The sequence below is a fragment of the Paroedura picta genome, chromosome 3 (assembly GCF_049243985.1).
Source record: "Paroedura picta isolate Pp20150507F chromosome 3, Ppicta_v3.0, whole genome shotgun sequence".
In the NCBI taxonomy this organism is placed as follows: Eukaryota; Metazoa; Chordata; class Lepidosauria; order Squamata; family Gekkonidae; genus Paroedura; species Paroedura picta.
The window spans coordinates 12,815,762-12,835,750 of NC_135371.1; the positions used below are offsets into that span (position 1 = coordinate 12,815,762).

General features: G+C 48.5%; 1 protein-coding gene across 7 annotated transcripts in view; it reads left to right on the forward strand.

Annotated features, from left to right (window-relative positions):
- The first annotated feature begins 2,066 nt into the window (after window positions 1-2,066).
- Window positions 2,067-19,989, forward strand: part of ATAT1 (alpha tubulin acetyltransferase 1) — a 30,237-nt gene continuing 12,314 nt past the window's right edge. For 6 of the 7 annotated variants that reach the window (XM_077324625.1, XM_077324626.1, XM_077324627.1 and 3 more), the window contains exons 1-9: window positions 2,067-2,303; window positions 6,682-6,742; window positions 7,461-7,552; window positions 8,365-8,425; window positions 10,356-10,469; window positions 11,102-11,203; window positions 13,156-13,201; window positions 13,858-13,929; window positions 16,823-17,042. In XM_077324625.1, coding sequence (XP_077180740.1) covers window positions 2,194-2,303; window positions 6,682-6,742; window positions 7,461-7,552; window positions 8,365-8,425; window positions 10,356-10,469; window positions 11,102-11,203; window positions 13,156-13,201; window positions 13,858-13,929; window positions 16,823-17,042 — 878 coding nt within the window. In that variant the 5' untranslated portion in view covers window positions 2,067-2,193. Of the gene's footprint in view, window positions 2,304-6,681; window positions 6,743-7,460; window positions 7,553-8,364; window positions 8,426-10,355; window positions 10,470-11,101; window positions 11,204-13,155; window positions 13,202-13,857; window positions 13,930-16,822; window positions 17,043-19,457; window positions 19,617-19,989 lie in introns of those variants that run through there. The other variant, XM_077324631.1, reaches the window with a different exon arrangement.

Genomic DNA, 19,989 nt, shown 5'->3' on the forward strand with positions numbered 1-19,989 from the left:
TGAGTCATTTCTGCTTAAGATGGTACTGCAAGGCAGTGGTCCTAAGAAAGGTTTCTGGAGAAGGAGCTGCATTTAGTTAAACAGCACTTATTTCTGGAGAGATTATTATTATTATTATTATTATTATTATTATTATTATTATTATTATTATTATTATTATTATTATTATTATTATTATTATTATTATTATTATCTTTCGATTTATTGCCCGCCACTCCCTTATGGCTCGTGGCGGGTTACAACATTTTAAAACCCCAATAAAATCCATTAAAATCCCTCAACAACAATTACAATATAACATTATCGGTTAGCAAGCTAACCTGGCAAGATAGGCTAATCAACCTCCCCCTCCTACTACAAGCAGGTGGAGAGGGGATACTGATGGTACTAATCCCCAATCTCAATCCCGGGTCCCGGGTCCCGAGTCCCCAGGTCTGTTTAGGGCCGCTCCCCAAATTGAAGCATTTACAGAGTATAGACTTTCCAGTTATATTATGTGCTCCTGCCACTGTTTCACTCGCTGTGCAGTCCTCCGTTCCAAAGACTCTGCCCAAACTTGTCTTCAAAAACCATAGCAGAGCTAGAAGGCAGCATTTCTCCTGCTGTGTCTGGCAGCTGTGTGTGGCATGAATTCTTTGACTAATGCTCTGAAACTTGTCCAGTCAGTTTGCTGTTTATAGTTGTAGCAATAACCGTGGGAATAAGATAACCTTCCGGGCAAACTGCCATAATAAAATGAGAGTGGTAAGATACTTCATCAGACTTCATCCCCCTTCCCAGAACCATGTCCTGTTTCATTCTCCAGTTTAAAGGAACTATTGAAAGAACATACGATTTTCCTATTTTGGAAGCTTGTTGTTTTTATATTTATGGCAGATGTTGTTTTGTGATAGTGCTCTACATTGAAAAATCTTATGCACACCTAATTAGTTATAAATTATAATGTATTACTGTCATAATTTAGTACACTTATGTATTTAATAGCTTGCAATTCTGAACATATTTGATGAAAAGCTGGGTTTTTTTACACCCTACATTTCACTACCCGAAGGAATCTCAAAGCAGCTTACAAATACCTTTACATTCCTCTCTCCAAAACAGATAACCTGTGGGGTAGGTGGGTCTGAATGAGCTCTGACAGAACTGATCTCAGAGCAGCTCTAAAGAACTTTATCTAGCCCAAGCTCACCCAGCTGGCTGCTTGTGAAGGAGTGGAGAATCAAACCCAGTTCTCCAGATTAGATTAGTGCTCTTTAACCACTACACTATGCTGAGCTTTGACTCTTTGAAGCTCATGCCCTAAAAATCTTGGTCACTAAGAGGCTACTGGACTTGTAACTAGCTGTTCTACAGGAGACCAACACAGCTAACCTGTTGGATCTTCTAAATCTTAATTTTAACTCTAACCCATCTCTGTGCTGTACACCAGGGGTAGTCAACCTGTGGTCCTCCAGATGTTCATGGACTACAATTCCCATTGTAGCAGGGGATCATGGGACTTGTAGTCCATGAACATCTGGAGGACCACAGGTTGACTACCCCTGCTGTACAACCATCACTTAAATAACAAGGAATTTCCACATAGGATAGATGGGGATTAATGAGGCATGCTGTCAAGTTCCAGATTACTGGGATGCCAACTCAACCAGTCTATGCAAATTAGTGTTAGCATGTGATGAGTGCTGCTCCCATCAAACAGATTACCGCCCTTTTATATTCCCCAGTCCATGAGAATCATCGAGATAGTATTGACAAGCAGCTTGTAGTTATCCCTTGTGTAGCACAATCCTACATTTAGCGGGGAGGAATACCTACTGACCTCAGGAGGGGCTTCCATCCGAGTAAACGTCCCGCCCTATTAAGGAAAACCGGCAGCTTTCATGGGATGCGCCCAGTCTCGCTCCATCCTTGCTTCGGGGCGCCTTGCCACGCCCCACTGTGGTGCCGGGAGACGCGCACTCCTCTCTAGGCACCGAGAGGTTGCTGGGGAGCGGGGCACCTGGTTGCTAGGGCGACCGCGGCTAGGCCGAGCCTGGCAACGGGGCGGAGAGCGGGTCCGGTTGCTAAGGGAGGGACCGCGCGCTCGGAGAAGCCGCCGGCTCGTCTCTGGGAGACACGCCCCCCCTGGTTGCTAGGCGGAAGTCCACGCGACGGGAGCGGGGTGGGGAAAGAAAGGACCCGGATGCCGGGATCATGGAGTTCCCTTTCGATGTGGACGTGATATTTGGGGAGCGGATCACGACGGTGGACCAGCACTTTCGCCCCTCCGGGCGGAGGGGGCCCGGGTTCGCCACGACCCACAGGTAACCCCTAGCAACGGCCTGAGGTTGCGACCGCCCCGGCATCCTCCATTCGGTGTTTCCCCGGAGCCCCTTCAAGATGGACAATAGTCGCCTCCTGCCTATTGTTCCAGAGCATGGCGGGAGGCGGTGGCATGGGCGTGCACCTGTGTGCCCGCGCCCCTCCCTCGTCCTCAGCTCTTGGATGGACCCCCCACAGCACGCTGGAGAGCAGTTATTCCCCACTGCGGTGGGATCTGGGCTCTTGCATTCCCAAAGTAAAAACGGGAGCTCTGTGCCACTTTGGGGATGCCAGTCCCCAGGTGGCACCTGGGGATCCCCAGGTGGCACCTGGGGATCCCCAGGTTTTGCAGGCGACACAAATCAGTTCCCCTGGAGAACGACTGCTTTGTAAGGTGGGCTCCGTGGCTTTCTGCTCCATTGAGGACCCACCCCCCAAATCCTGCCCAATCCTGGCTCCATCCTCCAAGCACTTTTTCAATAGCCTGTGTGCTGTATATATGTTTTTTAATTCTTAGGGGTTTTTTAGATGGTGCACAATGAAAGTTATATCATTGGAACATTAATACAGACATTCAACCTTTGGAGCGTCTGACTGTTATCAGTCGGGGTTTTACGGTTTCATCCGCAAAGGCTCCAGGTATTTCCCAACCCAGAGTTGGCAACTGTAGGGAAGACTCACCACATGTATTCCAACATGAACTTTGATCTCTGCATCTGGTGAACTGAGCTCACCTCTGACAAAGGTGCCACCTCCCCCTCACTGGCAGTCTTCAAGCAAAGGTTGGATACACACTTTTCTTGGATGCCTTAGGATGCTTTGGGCTGATCCTGCGTTGAGCAGGGGGTTGGACTAGATGGCCTGTATGGCCCCTTCCAACTCTATGATTCTATGATTCTTAATGAAAATGTATGTGGGACGAAATTGTGTGACTCTTCCAAGTGATACTGGTCTCCTGTTTTATTTTGGTGATGCTGACTAACATGGCTACTGGCTCGAACGATCACCATGGAAAGCGTTTTACTTATTCAGGACCTTTTTTTGGTACGGTCATGTGTATATCCCTCACCCCAAGCCTGGTGGCTGGGTTATATTGAATTTGATTGGGCCTGCTTGAGTTCAAATCTCCACTCAAGTCTTGAAACTCCCTAAGTAGCTTTGCCTCAGATACTCCCCTCAACCAAGCTTGTGGGGCCATTGTGAAGAGGGGGTTGCATCTATGCATGCCACCTTGGATTCATTGATGGAAGGATGAGATAATAAATGTACAAGCCCATCAAGCTGCATGTATAAATTAGTACCTGCTCCTGCTTCTCACCTTTAAACCATTGGATAGAGGTGGAAAAACTGGATTGAACCTAAAACTAATTAGATGACTTGGAACTCCTCAGTGTCTGTGGTGGTGTGTCAATTTTTGCCCTGGCAGCGCTTTGAATACAATAAAGATACTAAAATGCTCTCTAGCTTTGTGACTCTGTCCGATCGGTGGTAGAGATAATGGCATGAGCACACTGCCATTCTTGCTGGGTGTTCAGTTTTAAATCAACTCAAACAGCCTCAGCCATTTTCTTTTTTAAAGCAGGGCTTGATGGATAGTAGAGCCTCTTGTGGCGCAGAGTGGTAAGGCAGCAGACATGCAGTCTGAAGCTCTGGCCATGAGGCTGGGAGTTTGATCCCAGCAGCCGGCTCAAGGTTGACTCAGCCTTCCATCCTTCCGAGGTCGGTAAAATGAGTAACCATCTTGCTGGGGGGTAAACGGTAATGACTGGGGAAGGCACTGGCAAACCACCCCGTATTGAGTCTGCCATGAAAACGCTGGAGGGCGTCACCCCAACGGTCAGACATGACTCCGTGCTTGCACAGGGGATACCTTTACCTTTACATTTTGATGGATCTCTGCTGCTTGTATGACAATCCCCTAATGCTGTACTGTGTAAATTTCTTGCCTCAGTGCCCTTGCCCATGAGAACTAGCAATACTCTTCTGTAGCAAAAGAAAAAAATAATGGGGAGGGCACCTTAAAGGTTTAACAAACTTATTGAGCCCAGGTAGTGTACAGCAGAGCTAGTCAGCCTGTGATCCTCCAGATGTTCATGGACTACAATTCCCAAGAGCCCCTGCCAGCATTTGCTGGCAGGGGTTCATGGGAATTGTAGTCCATAGACATCTGGAGGACCACAAGTTGACTACCCCTGGTGTACAGCATGCTGGTATAATTCTGTAGAGGATGCCGTTCCCACCATACCAACTTTCTGCTCCCTTTTTCTACTTTCAAGGAATACTTTCTGCACTGAGTTGTCTGCCAAGACACCCCTGAGCAGCTGTCATGCCAAGCCATGTGCACTGCAGAGAATCTTGGCGCATTTTCAGTTCACACAGATGCTTGTAAGCTTTGTTGGGCCCTTGGCTGGTCTCTGTTAACAGAGATCAGTGTACAGCCAATGCGTTCTCTGCGAGTGTGTGTGGCTGAGGTCAAGGAGAAATGACAAACGAGCTGCCTTCCATACTCTGGCTGCGAGTGCCGGACTTGGGATCTGGGAGAGCCCGGTCCGAAGCATGCTGGGTGACTTTGGATCAGTCACACACCCTCAGCCCTAACCTACCTCTCAGGGTCGTTGTGAGGATCAAATGGAAGCAAGGAAAACCATGTGTGCTCCTTGGGGTCCTCACTGTGAAGAAAGAGAAGGCATAAATGGCGTAAATAAGTTGCCTGTCTTCTGATTGATGAATTTCTAGCAAGGGTCAGAGGTACCCTAGGCTGCCTTAGGCTGCCTAAGGAGTTGATGAGCTCCCTCTCACTGGCAGTCTTCAAGCAGTGGCTGGACAGATACTAATCCTGGATGGATTCAAATGAGTAGCTGTGTTGGTCTGAAGTAGCACAATAAAATCAGTGTCCAGTAGCATCTTTAAGACCAACAAAGATTTATTCAAGGCGTGAGCTTTCGAGTGCAAACACCCTGGTCCGATGAAGGGTGCTTGCACTCGAAAGTTCATGCTTGAATAAATCTTTGTTGGTCTTAAAGGTGCTACTGGACTCTGATTTCATTATCCTGGATGCTTGAGGCTGATCCTGGATTGAGCAGGAGGTTGGACTAGACGGCCTGGATGGCCCTTTCCAACTCTATGATTCTCTGATTCTTGAGAACGCAGTTGGAATCCATCACCGGAAAAGGCAAAAAGGATTAGTTCGAGCCTTTTATATTGCTGTCATCTCTGTGAGCAATGTTTGGATACCTCCATCTTCTTGGAATCGCTTGGACCCATGGGCAAAGCAGGTCCCAGGCACCCCTTATCACTGCACTGGTCAGATTTGGGCCTCTTTCACCCAGGTTTCCGGAGTGCTTTAAAACTATTCATCGTTGCGACGTCTTATTTCTGCTTTGTGTAGCTCTTTGCTGTAATATGCTCAGTCAGCTTCAGTAACCTAATGTGATCTGTTTGTCCCAAGGTTGTGACATTGTGTGTTTATCGCTGTTGGGAGTAAAGTAGTGTGTGTGTGGGTGGGTGAGGGGATCCATGTGACTGAGGCATTAGCTTCTCGATTGTACTGTTTTGAGAGAGAATGACTGGTGGGAGGGAGAGAAATGTTAGGATTCTTGGCTTCTGTCCCTAGGCCTGGGTGAAAGCAGGTGGAGAAGGTTGGGGGGAAGCTGGGAGGCAGGAATCCCGAGGCCATTAGTGGGAGGAGAGGGGCATCTAGTGGTTAAAGTGGTTCAACACGCCCTGCTAAGAGGATGCTAAGGATGGTTGAGATTGTAGGGCAGGGGGAGACCACATGCTTCCTAACCATGTTCAGAAGCTCTTGAAATAATTCTTGTCTCTTTCGCCGTGGCGTCAAGATGTGCTGACCCCTCTCACGCATTCTTAAATAGAATTGCTTCTTTTGATTTTCGCTATGCCACATTTACTGAGTGTCACTGAATGGAAGAGGCTGAGGTCCTGCGATCTGTGACACTCTTTTGGGTTATCGAAGCTAAACTGCTTTTGAATATGCATGGCTTCTGTTCTCCCTCACTCTGCCTTAGAGAGATCATTAGTTCCATTCGGGGCAAGAAGAGCCAGATTGATAAAACACAGTGGCTTTCCTAGCGAGGATTTTACCTATTCCTTGCTGATTTTCCATTCCCAAGCGTTTCCCCTCTGCTCTAATCAAGCTGATTGCAATATGTGTGGTAACTTTGGATCCTTTATGGCAAATGCTGGCAGTGGCTCATGGGAATTGTAGTCCATGAACATCTGGAGGACCACAGGTTGACTACCCCTGATCTATATATTCTTCTGACTCAGACCTGCAAACCTTCCGACTTTCCCCAAGGCTTGAGTTAACCGCCAGTGGCATGTTTGCATTGTTGTTCCATTTTACTGTCTTCTTCTATTTAGAGTGGATCTGCAACAGCAGCTCATGACCGTCATCGATGAGATGGGCAAGGCTTCCGCCAAGGTAAGTCAAGATTGTGGGCTGGAGGCCTACAAGGGCAAGCGGACAGGTTGAATTCTCTTGGCGGGGGGAGCAGGAGGTGGAGCAGCAAGAGCCACTGCTGCAGTCTGTATGTCACATGAAGCTCCATTATAGTGAGCTTGACTTTAGATGCATTGAGCCCAGTATTCTCTACTCTGACTGGCAGCAACACTCTGAGCTTTCAGAGAGCCATTTAAGTAGAGATACCAGGGACTGGTATCAACACACTGAGAGCCATTTAACTGGAGATACCAGGGACTGAACTTGAGGTCTTTGGTGGCCATTCTTGGCCAAGGAAACTTACTCAAAGGGCGTTGCGTGAGAGACCCGACCATGTGAGGAAGTGTCTACTGCCAAATCTATGGCCCACTAAACTGCACGGACCGTAAGTGATATATATTTATTTTGGGATATATCTTCCACTCTTTCTTTGGAAACTTGGGGTGGATATCAAGAACCCCTACTCATACAATTACAAGCAGCCAGCAAAAACAGGCAACAGGCAATGTGTCAGATGATGATAAGGGATATGTGATGCCTTTTAGTTGGAGGAGCATGGCTTGGCTCTAAAGGCTGCAAGTAAGAAGAGAGAGGACATTAGCTCCCCTGGGAATACATGTTCCAACCCAGACATTAGTTTCTCCTCTTGACCTTCAAGTCTCTGTCTTCCCCCCACCCACCTCAATCTTTTTGGTTTAAGGCCCAGAATCTGCCAACACCAATTACCAGCGCCTCACGGATGCAAACCAACCGCCATGTTCTGTATATCCTGAAGGACAATGAAGTGAAACCGTGAGTGCGACTGCAGGTTTTTTATCGGTGGGGGAATATTTTTAGGAGCAGCAAGGGTAAACGTTGCTGTTCTAGGTGATTGCTTGGCCACAGGTGCCCCTGAAGTAATTTCAGAGAACTGAAACTCAGGATTCATTATTTCAAAGCAAGGACCAGGCTTTGTAGTGGTCAGAGACTGGGACCCGTGAGGGAAAGACCAGTAGGACTTCTAAGGAGCAAAATTCTTGTCCCTTTCTTCGGTTGCTAGCCCAATTACATTGTTTCTTTGCTTTATTTATTTATTAGTTAGATTTCTAGACCACTGCTCCTCTTTTTCTCAGTCAGCTGTGTGCATGAGGGAACTTCTATGCTGGACTCCTATTTATTTTGGGATTTATATTAGACTCTGATTTTGGAAACTCAGGATGGATATTATGACCTGCCAAAATTTTGATTAAGTTCGTTCGTTCGTTCGTTCGTTCATTCATTCATTCATTCATTCATTCATTCATTCATTCATTCATTCATTCATTCATTCATTCATATACCGCGCCCTCACTGTGACATCTCGCGGTGATTCCCCTACTCTTAGTTACAAGCAGTCTTATAGGGAGGGGCGGTTAATAAATCCAACAATAACAATAATATTAATTGTAGTAGTAACAGTAATAATAGTAACACATTTTGTGCAGACTTATAAACCTCTGAAATTACTAAGCCAAACTTGACCATTGTTTCCTCAACCATGAATGGGCTATCTCTAGACCCTTACAGAGGCTCCCAGGCCTCGACGGGCCGCTTGTTCGACATCTTGTTTCTTTCCTTGTTTCCAGAACGGGGAAGGGGGTCGTGATCGGTTTCCTCAAGGTCGGATACAAGAAACTCTTTGTCCTGGTGAGTGACTCTGGACAGTTGCCCTGGTGGGGAGAGCTGCTGCCGCTGTGCTTGGAGTTCCCTTTCGATGTGGACGTGCAGAGTCGAGGCCTGTCCAGCCCGCCACGAGGGAGTGTGTCTGGCCGTCCCAGGCACTAAGCTAAACGGAGGCTCGGCGCGCTCTGTCTCCAGCCGTATCTCTGGGATCGTGCAGCAGTCTGGACCGATGTTTCTTAGAACAGAGTGTTTAATATTCAAGAGGCTGCACAGAAGGCTTATATGGCAGGGAAGAAAACAGGCCTGCCTGGCTACTCTTCCACAGTGGCTGGACAGTTGGCTGGTGCTGATGTGCATGTGGGAGGAAGAGGAAGGGCCTAGCCTTAAGAGACAAGCAGATCTTGCTCAGGGCTCCATCCACAGCAATGGAGTTGTGCTGGCAAAGGGTCTAGTTCTCTAACGCTGGCAACACGTGTGCAAAGTAGGCAGGCAAGCTGTGGACTGACGAATCCTCAGAGATCTGAGAGTCAAAGCCATCTATCTTGTCTGTTCCCCCAAGAGCTCAGGGTGATGCATGTCGGTCTCCTTTTTATCCTCACGACCATTCTGTGAAACATTTGAATCCAGTGACACCTTTAAGGCCAGACAAGTTTTATTCACGCCTAGAATAAAACTTGGTCGGTCTTCCAGGCGCCATTGGACGCCAGTTTTGTTTGGCTACTTCAGGCCAACATCTGAATCTAGCAGTTCTGTGAGATAGTGTGGGCTAGGAGAGTGTGTGACTCCCTGCCCCCCCGTCCCCCCCCCCCAGTCATCTGGTGGAGCTTCATGGCAGAGCGGAATTTTGAACCGGATCCTAGGTCAACACTCCTAGTGCCACACTGCTGGAGAAATATGAATGCGACCCTGAGTTCTTAAGTGGAAGGATAAGACAAAAATTGGATTGTGTGTTGGCAGAGTTTAACTATGCAAGAGATTAGAGCAGGGGTAGTCAACCTGTGGTCCTCCAGATGTCCATGGACTACCATTCCCATGAGCCCCTGCCAGCATTTGCTCATGGGAATGGTAGTCCATGGACATCTGGAGGACCACAGGTTGACTACCCCTGGATTAGAGCACCAAGCTGCTTAAAAGGGGAGGAAATTATTTAGAAGAGAAACAACTTTGTATAGAAAGAGAGGAAAGAGAGAGAGAGAATCCTGCCTAACTGTTCTGTTTGCCCATTCTTTCTGTTCTGGAGGCAAGCAGGGAGGAAATGGACTCAAAGGAGCAGGAAGTCTCCAGTTGAGCACAGTGGAGATGATTTGGAAAATACCAGGAAATTCCTGATCTAACTATGCCAACTCCAAATCTCCATCAGTGCCCCCTGTAGGATATATTCCTCATATTCCGTTCAATCATGCACACTACAGAGCTTGTGTATTCCAACATTGTGCAGGGTTTTACAGGTGGTGAGAGGCTAAGTCTCCATTCGCTTTTAGAAAGAGAAGTATGTGTGTCTTGTTTTTCTACGCTCAGTTTTACACACAAATTCCAGTATAGAAGAGTTGGTTCTTATATGCCACTTTTCTCTACCAGAAAGTCTCTCAAAGAGGCTTCCATTCGCCTTCCCTTTCCTCTCCCCACAACAGACACTCTGTGAGGGAGGTGAGGCTGAGAGAACGCTGAGATTACTGAAGAAGAAAAAGTGTTGGTTCTTATATGCCACTTTTCTCTCCCCGAAAGAGTCTCAAAGCGGCTTAAGTTTGCCTTCCCTTTCCTCTCCCCACAACAGACACCCTGTGAGGGAGGTAGGGCTCAGTGAGAACTGTGACTGGCTTGTCACTTGGCTGGCTGCACGTGGAGGAGAAGGGACTCAAACCCCATGCTCCAGATTAGAGGCCGCCGCTCTTAGCCACGACACCATGCTGCCTCTCAAGTCTATCAAGTCTTCTCTCCCCCTTTTTCTCCGCAGGACCGCCACGGCGCTCACAACGAAGTGGAACCCCTGTGTGTCCTGGACTTCTACATTCATGAATCCCTCCAAAGGCACGGCTACGGCAAGGAGCTCTTCCACTACATGTTGCAGGTGTTGCTTTTTGGTCTTATCCTTGGGGTCATCGACTGGAGCAATAATGACTGAGAGCAGCAGAGTTGGAGGTCCACAGGGGAGTTAGGTTATTGATTGCGCCACTATCAATTGTACGGGGAATTTTTATATATTTTATCTCAATGAGCTGGCTGGGCCGAGAGTGACCATCTATAAATCGAATAAATAAATATTTATAGTTCGAGTATACAATACTGACTCTGATAGATTGACAATCTTAATTAATATAGGGTAGTGTCACATGTCCTAGCCAGCAAAGCTACCTTCTGTTGCTGGATAGAGTGTTTCCTCCAACAGTTTGTAGACCGCATGGGCATCTCTACCCCTTCCTGGCCATACTTTCCCCCTTCTTCAGGGCTTGTAGAAATGTGTCACTGGCTTCAAACTGGATGCTGTAGTGACAATTCCTATAGTCTCCTCTCCTGAGTGGGAAGGAGTATTCTCTTCTCTGGGAACAGAAATTGTTCTCCAACCAAGCAGTCCATCGCCTCCAGCATTCTATTTCACACACCAGCCAGCCAGCCAGTTGTCCCTGACAGCCAACAAAGAGACAGTCAATACCAATGCCTTCCCCTGCATCTTCACTTCCATCTCTTTTCTTCCTTCTTTAGCGAGAGCGAGTCGAGCCCCACCAGTTGGCCGTGGACCGCCCCTCAGAGAAACTCCTGTGCTTCCTCCGGAAACACTACGGCCTCTGTGACACTGTCCCCCAGGTGAGTCTTTCCTGCCACGATGGGGTGAACCGCCTGTGCTGCTGCGGTTTGCCAAAGGAAATCCAGCAGTGACTCTACCTGTGGGTGGATCACGAGGTACCCTGGGCATTGGAGCATGAATGGAAACAGCCCTTTTAGGGACCTGAATGGGTTTTGTGCAGGGTCAAGTAGAAGTGCAGGGTTATAAATCCTCCAAACTAAATCCATTATGAGCTCTTCTGTTCAGACAGTTCACAGGGCCAGACCCTGCTACATTTCAGTGGCAGAGCTGTGTCTCATACTTCCAGGCTTTTTGCTTGGCCACTGCTTCACCCCAGTGGTGTTAACACACTGGGTTAGATTCAGATGAAATTTCCTGCTAATGTAAGGGCTGAAGGAATGTCCACTAATTCCCTCTTTTTGTGGCAGACGCCCCTCCCCCGGTCCTGATTTGCCTCTTGTGCTGTTCCTGGGGGTCCCTTCTCCCCCAGGAGCAGCATTTTGAGGGACCAGTGGGCTGCAGTGGGAGGGTTGTGGCCTGAACATTCTGTTCCACTGACATGCATGAGCAGAGAATTTAGTCGGGATGCCACCCATTGTGGTGGGATGGCTCAGGCTTGGGCCACATGAAGAGGCCCGAGTCTTTTCTGGTGCCAGGAAACATTTCATGGGTTTGTCACTCACAGTTGTGGCTGGAGGCCATTCATGGTAGGAAGTGAGAGCATCTTGGAAGAACATGCAGAAAGTCTCAGCGTCCCTTATAACTTCTGGCTGATCCTCTCTAACCTTTTATCCTGGAGAGGAGCTTGTGCTCAAAATGTGTTGGCACTAGGGGTATGTAACCCCCCACTTAAAAAAAAAGAACCCTGGGGTTTTTTTGGGGGGGGGTATATTGAACTTGAAAAGTATCAGAGGAGAAAATGATGTTGTAAGCCACTTTGGTTTTATAGGGGTATATATTATAGATTTTATGGACTTATTTAAAACATTCCTGTGATGGCCAGCAATCCACCTGAAGGTCCCCAAGTTGGCAAACGATAATATATGCCAAGCGTTAAAACATCTTTAACATTAAAACAGTGTTTAAAATTTTAAAAATGAAAAAATTAACCAAAGGACACAAATGCATTTAAGCATCTGAACATGCAGGAGGGCTCATAAGAATAAATGAGGGAATGCCAAGCAATATAGTCTTCATTCACACGCTGGTGGAAGACAGTGACCGAGGAGGAAAAGAAGGAGGAACAGCAGCAGCTGTGGGACTGAGAGAGCTCTAAGAGAACTGTGACTAGCCCAAGGTCACCCAGCTGGCTGCATGTGAAGGAAGAGTGGGGAATCAAACCCGGTTCTCCAGATTAGAGGCCACCGCTCTTAACCACGACACCATGCTGGTGTAGACAGGTGAATCTCCCTCGGGAGAGAATTTCAAAGCCATGAGTGAGAAGGTCCTTTCTTGAGTTGCTTCCTGCATAACCTCAGATGGTGGGGGCACCTGGAGGAAGGCCTTCAAAGATGATCATAATGTACGAATCAGTTCAAATGGGAGAATATGATCTTAAGGTGTGCCGGCTCTACAGACAATCCTAACTCCTTGAATTGGGCATGGAAGCAAATTAGGAGCCTGTGGAGCAAGTTCAGGACGACCCCGCCAGAAAACAGATGAACATAGATTTCCCAGATTCTAGTCTGATGACCGTAGCCGTCCCACCACACAAGTTATTGCCCTCCTGCTCGAGCGTCTTCAAGGAGATTCCAGGGAGTGAACCTGGAATCTTCTCCCTGCCATGCATGGACCCTACCAATGACTTTCAATTCCTCCCCTTTAAAGGTGTGTTCCTTTTCTTTCCACCTGAAGGCGCTTAATCCAATCAGCAGATGGGCTGCAAAATAGACAGCATGTTACCTCCATGTTTGTGCCTTGCAGGAAGTTAGGAACCCCTTTGAGATCTATAGCTGATCTTTTTCTCTTTCAGGTGAACAACTTTGTGATTTTCCAGGGCTTTTTCAGCTACCGGCATGGTGAGTCTGTGACGTCAGACTTCTTGTGTGTTTGCATTTGCATTTGCATGAAGCTGGGGTGGGGGTCTTCTGCTAATGAGATATGTGCTGAATTGCCAAAGTTTATACTCCTTGCGAACTTTAATCACATCCCTAAGGCACCATTATAGAGCCTCTTGTAGCGCAGAGTGGCAAGGCAGCCGTCTGAAAGCTTTGCCCATGAGGCTAGGAGTTCAGTCCCCGCAGCCGGCTCAAGGTTGACTCAGCCTTCCATCCTTCCGAGGTCGGTAAAATGAGAACCCAGCTTGCTGGGGGGTAAACGGTAATGACTGGGGAAGGCACTGGCAAACCACCCCGTATTGAGTCTGCCATGAAAACGCTAGAGGGCATCACCCCAAGGGTCAGGCATTACTCAGTGCTTGCACAGGGGATACCTTTACCTTTAAGGCACCATTGATGAAGGTTTATCTTCTGAAGTAATCCATAAATAAGCACCCCTCAGGTTTTTGCCCTTTGTATTTTATCCATCCAGTTTAGAAAGACTTGCCCACATTGCTTGACTTTTGGGTGCCCAGAAGACCTGATATCCCATGTCCTCCAAATGGTGACTGATATATCTGCAGGTACCCTTTTGTACCGGCACCTCCTAAGCACTCCCTCTGTCTCTCTCCCTGCAGCTCCAGCGAGGAAATTGCCTCCCAAGCGTCCGGAGGAAGACATAAAGCCTTACTCCTTGTCAGATCGAGAGTGTAAGAGATTCACACCTGATGGGTGTTTTAGACTGGGAAGGGGGCAGTTCCTTTGTAGAGGGAGTCACAGCCCCACTTGAGCGAACAGCTTGTGAAGGCGGGGGGGGGGGAGCCATTTTCTTGCTGGAAGGATGGCAGGTGAAGGCACAGCGCCCGTTTCGATCCACTTGTATAGGGAGGGATGGCTTACTCGGCAAGGCAAAGGTGGTCTGTAAGTTGTTGGTGATTTCAGTGGAGGTCGAGAGTGCCGTCAAGTTGCAGCTGACTTACAGCAGCCCTGTAGGGCAGTCTTTTTCAACCCTTTGACAGTGGAGGAGCCTCTGAAATAATTTTCCAGACTTCGAGGAGCCCCAGAAGTGATGTCGATTGGCCATGCCTCCTGCAAGTGACGTGTCACCAGATGTGACATCACCACCCATGTTACCCATTCGGCTCAAGGGGAATTGAGGGGGAGGGAGAGACAGGATGTGGTTTAAGACAGGAATAGGCTCCATGCAGGCTCCACCCCGTCCCAGGTACAGACACCATGAGGAGCGAGGGAAACTCCCTCCAGAACTCTTGCAGACCCCTGGTTGGGAATCCCTGCTGTAGGGTTTTCAAAGCAAGAGACAAACAGGTGATTTCCCACCTCTGTGTTAACAAATTGTTTGCATTTCTCGTGAGCTGCCCTGAGCCGGACAGAGAAAGGCAGCATACCAGAATAATAATTATTATATCGCTGTGAATGTTCAAACGTGTTCCAGAGTGTGGACAACTGGCAAAAGGTCACCCTTGCGTTCCAGGGCAGTTCTGTGCTTTGTAGAGCATGCATTATTTTCAATGCTGGTTTCACTGTTTGCTGTCTGCGCACAAAACTGATCCTGGAGAGCATTAACACGGTGAGATTTCCTACCAAAACAACAGTAGTGGAGCTACAGATATGTAAGTAGTCTAGATGGATTGTGAGGTCAAGATTTAGATGGTAAAATGTGGATGGTTTAAATGGTCACCTTGTCAAATGAAAAGCTCCATTGTGAAGCTTCCAAGGGCATCCTTCCTCTTTCAAAAGAACTTTGGGCTCCTCACAAGCACTTATGATTATTGCTATTGTTGTTATTTAAATTTCCGTGTCACCCTGCCGTGGGCAGCTCAGGGAGGAGATTTGCTCTTGTCCTTGGATTACAACATGAAAAAAAGGAAGGTTCACAACAGAATATCAACAGAAAAACAAGGAACCTTTCCAAGGCAATATTCTTGTGATAATATATATATTCAATTCTAGAGCCTCTTGTGGCGCAGAGTGGTAAGGCAGCCAACATGCTGTCTGAAGCTCTGACCATGAGGCTGGGAGTTCGATCCCATCAGCCGGCTCAAGGTTGACTCAGCCTTCCATCCTTCCGAGGTCGGTAAAATTAGTACCCAGCTTGCTGGGGGGTAAACGGTAATGACTGGGGAAGGCACTGGCAAACCACCCCGTATTGAGTCTGCCATGAAAACGCTGGAGGGCGTCACCCCAAGGGTCAGACATGACTTGGTGCTTGCACAGGGGATACCTTTACCTTTACCTTATTCTATTCTAATACAATCTTTTGTATATACATGAAGGATCAACCATAATGGTTTCTAGATAATTTCTGTTTTCATTATCTTCTTCAGTGGTTGAGTCCTCCGATATAAGATTGTTGTAACAATAGTGGAAAAATCCCACAGCATTTCCTTATATTAGTGTTTTAATATTGAGAGACAGACCATCGAAGCGGGAATCAATCGGACTTGTTCCCCCCGCTTCTTCGGCCTTGCTTCCAATACAGGCCAGGGAGCTACTTATATGCAAAGTCTTATTAACCCACTCCATCGTCGTGCTTTTATGCTTGCTAGATTAAACATCTTCCCATCAGCTGTCCTTGCAGGCAGATACAGCAATGTACCAATTGGGAACAGTCTTTGTAAATTTTGCCACTTAGAGCCTGACTCAGTGCCACATATTCTACTCTATTGCTTATTCTATGCTTAGACAACGACTGGTTGTCCCTATCACGACGGACCTTTCTGGCCCTATGGACAGAATAACCAGACATTTGTTAGCTGATAGGTCCCCGGAAATAACAGAATTGGTGACCTAATTCTTGGCTCCTGTGATACAAAAGGACGGTCGGCTAGGCAAGAATCAGGTCTAGACCAGGGGCACCTACAACTGGTGGAAATTACTGATTGCTGGGCATTCTGGAGGAATCTACTGTTGGTTACTGCTTATTTTCTTTTATTGTTTATCTAATATCAATAGGCCATTGGCTCAAAGGTACCGGGAAATGTTAGTCAAAGACTGGCAGTAGGTGACTTGAAAGACAGTGTTGGGGGGAGGGGGGGGGCAGGATGCCTGTGCTTGAATAAAGATGGTAGACAGGTTCTCTCTGCAATGCACTAGAGCAGTGGTCCCCAACCTTTTTATCACCGGGGACCAGTTAACGCTTGACAATTTTACTGAGGCTGGGAGGGGGGTAGTCTTTTCCCAAGGGACATCACCACTGCCGCCTGAGCCCCTGCTCCACTTGCTTTCCCACTGGTGCCCCTGACTTCCTGCCACCCACTGGGGGGCGCTGCCAGCAGCAGCTGCACAGTGCCAAGCTGTGGGGGAGCCCCTGCCTTGGTGGCCGCTGGAGAGCACCAAAGGTGAGCCAGTGGCAGGGCAGCCCCCGAGGCAGCAGCTGGGGAGGAGGACGAGGAGGAGCCGCTGCCTGGTACTGACTGATCCACTGACCGGGACCGGTCTCCGGACCAGGGGTTGGGGACCACTGTATCTGTTTTATCTGGCCGCAGTGCTGTATTAAAAAATAAATTTGAAATTTGTACTAGAGAAGCACGTTTTGAGCACTAGAGGACTCACTTCTCTCTGGTCTCTTTCGCCACCTCGTAGTTCTCAAGGAGGAAGTTGAACCGCCATGGCCGTTCAACCAGTCCCGCTCGCTGACCCGCTCTAGCAGCGTGGGGAACTCCCCGGTCCGGGGCTGCCTCAAACCTTTCCTCAACGAGCAGGAACTGCTGAAGAACTTGCGCCTCTGCCCCCCGCACTCGACTGCCCACCTCCTGATGAACGGGGAGCCCGGGGACCCCGCTTCGCAGAGGCGGAGAACGAGGTATGTATGGACCTGTCTCTCTCTGCGTGTGTGTGTGTGTGTGTGTTTGTGGGGGTCATCCCGGGAGCCCTGCAGCGGATAGAAACGTGTGCTTCTGTCAGGCGTTGGGCCACCTTGTGAAGCCCCTGAAGGACGGCTTCAACTACTGAAGGACCCACAAGGATGGGAAGCTGGTAAGTTCCACATATCCACGGATTCCTGCTTCTCGTCTTGCCTGCTGGAGACTGCGATGGGTGCTGAGAAGACACAGAATCCCACGGAAATCTGCGGAAGGGACACTTGTGCAAATGTGCATCATGTTTGACACGGCCTGCCAGGTTTAGGAAAGGGCAAGGAGCTGAGCAGTGGCTCTCCGCCCCCACAGACCTCTCCAGAGATTGCTCATAGTTTCTCTGGCTTTGCGGTTTTCTGCAGGTGTTGACTTGCACGTTCTCTCTAACACAACGTCACAGCCCGTTGGAGTCTTGCTTGTCTAGGCATCCCTTAAATGGATTCTCCAGTGATTTGTGATCTCAAGTGCTCCGTGCTGATGCCCCCTCCCCAACTGCTGCATAGGCACAGGCTTCTGGGCATCTTGGAATGTGAGCCTCTGATCCGGAGATTGCAAGGCTGGCTGGCATCAATGCACAGCTCTTTGTTTGTTTATTTATTAATTATATTTATAGACCACCCTCCCCTGAGGCTCTGGGCGGTTTACATGAAACCGAGAAACCAGACAGATAACTCAGTAGTTGAATCAGTAGTTGCAGTGATAAGAAAAGAACAATATGATAGAACAGTAGAACGATGGTGAGAACCATAAATCAACTACAGCATACTGATAGCACCGTGGGTTGGATGAATCAGTGGTGTTTTCCATGGAGCCTTCTGCAGGCCCTGCAGAACTGTTCAAGTTCCACCAGGGCCCTGATCTTCTCTGGGAGCTCGTTCCACCTGGTGGGTGTCAGGATGGAGGCGAGCCCAAATGCAGTGCCCACTCTCTTACCCAATAGTGTGCCATCCTAAATCCAGCAATACATCCAGAAATCGCCCTGCTGGAGCCGGTCTCTGTTCCTGGGATTACCCTAGAACAAGGGTAGTCAAACTGCGGCCCTCCAGATGTTCATGGACTACAATTCCCATGAGCCCCTGCCAGCATTCGCTGGCAGGGGCTCCTGGGAATTGTAGTCCATGAACATCTGGAGGGCCGCAGTTTGACTACCCCTGCCCTAGAATGTGTTGCAAGCACCTGCCTATTATAGCTGAGCCCAGTGTGCCCATTGGACATTTTAAGCTTGGTTCTGATCTTGCAGCAGCTGATAGGTCCTCAGCTCCTGGGTCGTCGCTGTTGCTGTTCTTACTCTTAGTCACAAGCAGCTGCTCCTGGGCTTAACCTATCAATTAAGCCTAGGGAAGAAGGGAGAGAATATCTTGGTTGCTTAGCAACCATCCAACACTGTTCCTAGGCCAGCCTAGCTGTGGTGTCAGAGTGTCCTGTGGTTGCCTAGCAACCATCGCATGCTTGGTAGCCTTGGGCAAGACGGAAAAAATGGCCTGGCTTGGAATTTAGCCAATAGACGGAGGATTTTGGGGGGGGGGGCTGGGGGTGGGGAGCATGGTTATATCTGAAGAAGGTGAGGTCGAAAGCTCTTGGTGGTACCTGTGTGGAGCACAGTGGTGGGTTTCATTGCGAGTCGTGCGCTGGAACTGGCGATGCAGGATGTTCGCACGCAGAAGGTGAAAAGGGGCCAGATGGTCAAGTTTGAGTCTGCTTGCGTTGCATGTGATGCTGCCTGGGATTAAGCTTTATTAGCTCAAGCACCTGGAACGGTGAGCGGCTTGGCGTGTCCATGAAAGGCACGCCACTGGTTCCCCAGGCATTGGTGGCGAGCTCCCCAGATCAGGGCAGCAGCTTGTGCCTGTTTTAAACAAAAGTCCGGGTGAATAGTGTGCATTTTTCTTGTTGTTGTTGTTGTTGTTCTCACCTCTGCCCATGCATGCTGTTAGTACGTTTGGCAATTGTTGTGTACCGTGGTTTACACTTTCATTCTAATTTGTATACTTTCTCCCCACCTGGAGTCCTAAGCAAAGCATGCCCAAAGCCATGTTTACTCCACATAGCAGCTCCGTAAGCTGATATATTAAGAATCTTGACTCTGATCATAATGAAAGAAAAAACAAGATTTAGGGAGAGTGGAGGCAGTGCATGAGGCCACAGAAACCATGGACTTCAGTACCTAATCCCCCAACTCCTGTTCCTGGCTGTCCACCGACCTCTTCCTTCCCAAATGCTCAAATATCATTTGCATACTTGCGCCCTAGAAGCAGCATAAGTGCATGTTTGTTTGTTCGGTTTATGTGTACTGACGTATCTAAATCGCATCATTTCAAGCAATGAATGTGGCTTTTTTGTTTTGTTTTGTTTATGGCACACAGCTTGGGGCTCCCCTCCCCTTGGAAGCATCCAGTTGCATATGAGGTTCCTGTCAGCATGTGCGTCCTTCTCTTTTGCATGTTCATTTGAAGCCTCGGTTAGTGCTAGCTCCCCCTTTCTGTTGCTTGCGTCTATATTTCTGTGTCCCCTTAATCCAGGGGTAGTCAAACTGTGGCCCTCCAGATGTCCATGGACTACAATTCCCAGAAGCCCCTGCCAGCATTCGCTGGCAGGGGCTTCTGGGAATTGTAGTCCATGGACATCTGGAGGGCCGCAGTTTGACTACCCCTGCCTTAATCCGAACGGAGTTGCCAGCATGGCAGAACAGGTTAGAGCATCTGGCTAGATCTGAGGGGCCCAAGTTCAAATCGGACCACCGCCACTTTCACTTGCTGGCAGATATTGGGCCTGCCACTCGGTCTCCACCTTACCCCGGGGTGGGGCGTTGTGAGTATAAATTGGGCAGGGTGGGGGGAAACAATGTCATTATGCCTCACTGAGTCCCCATGTGGATAGGGAAAGCAGGTTATAAAT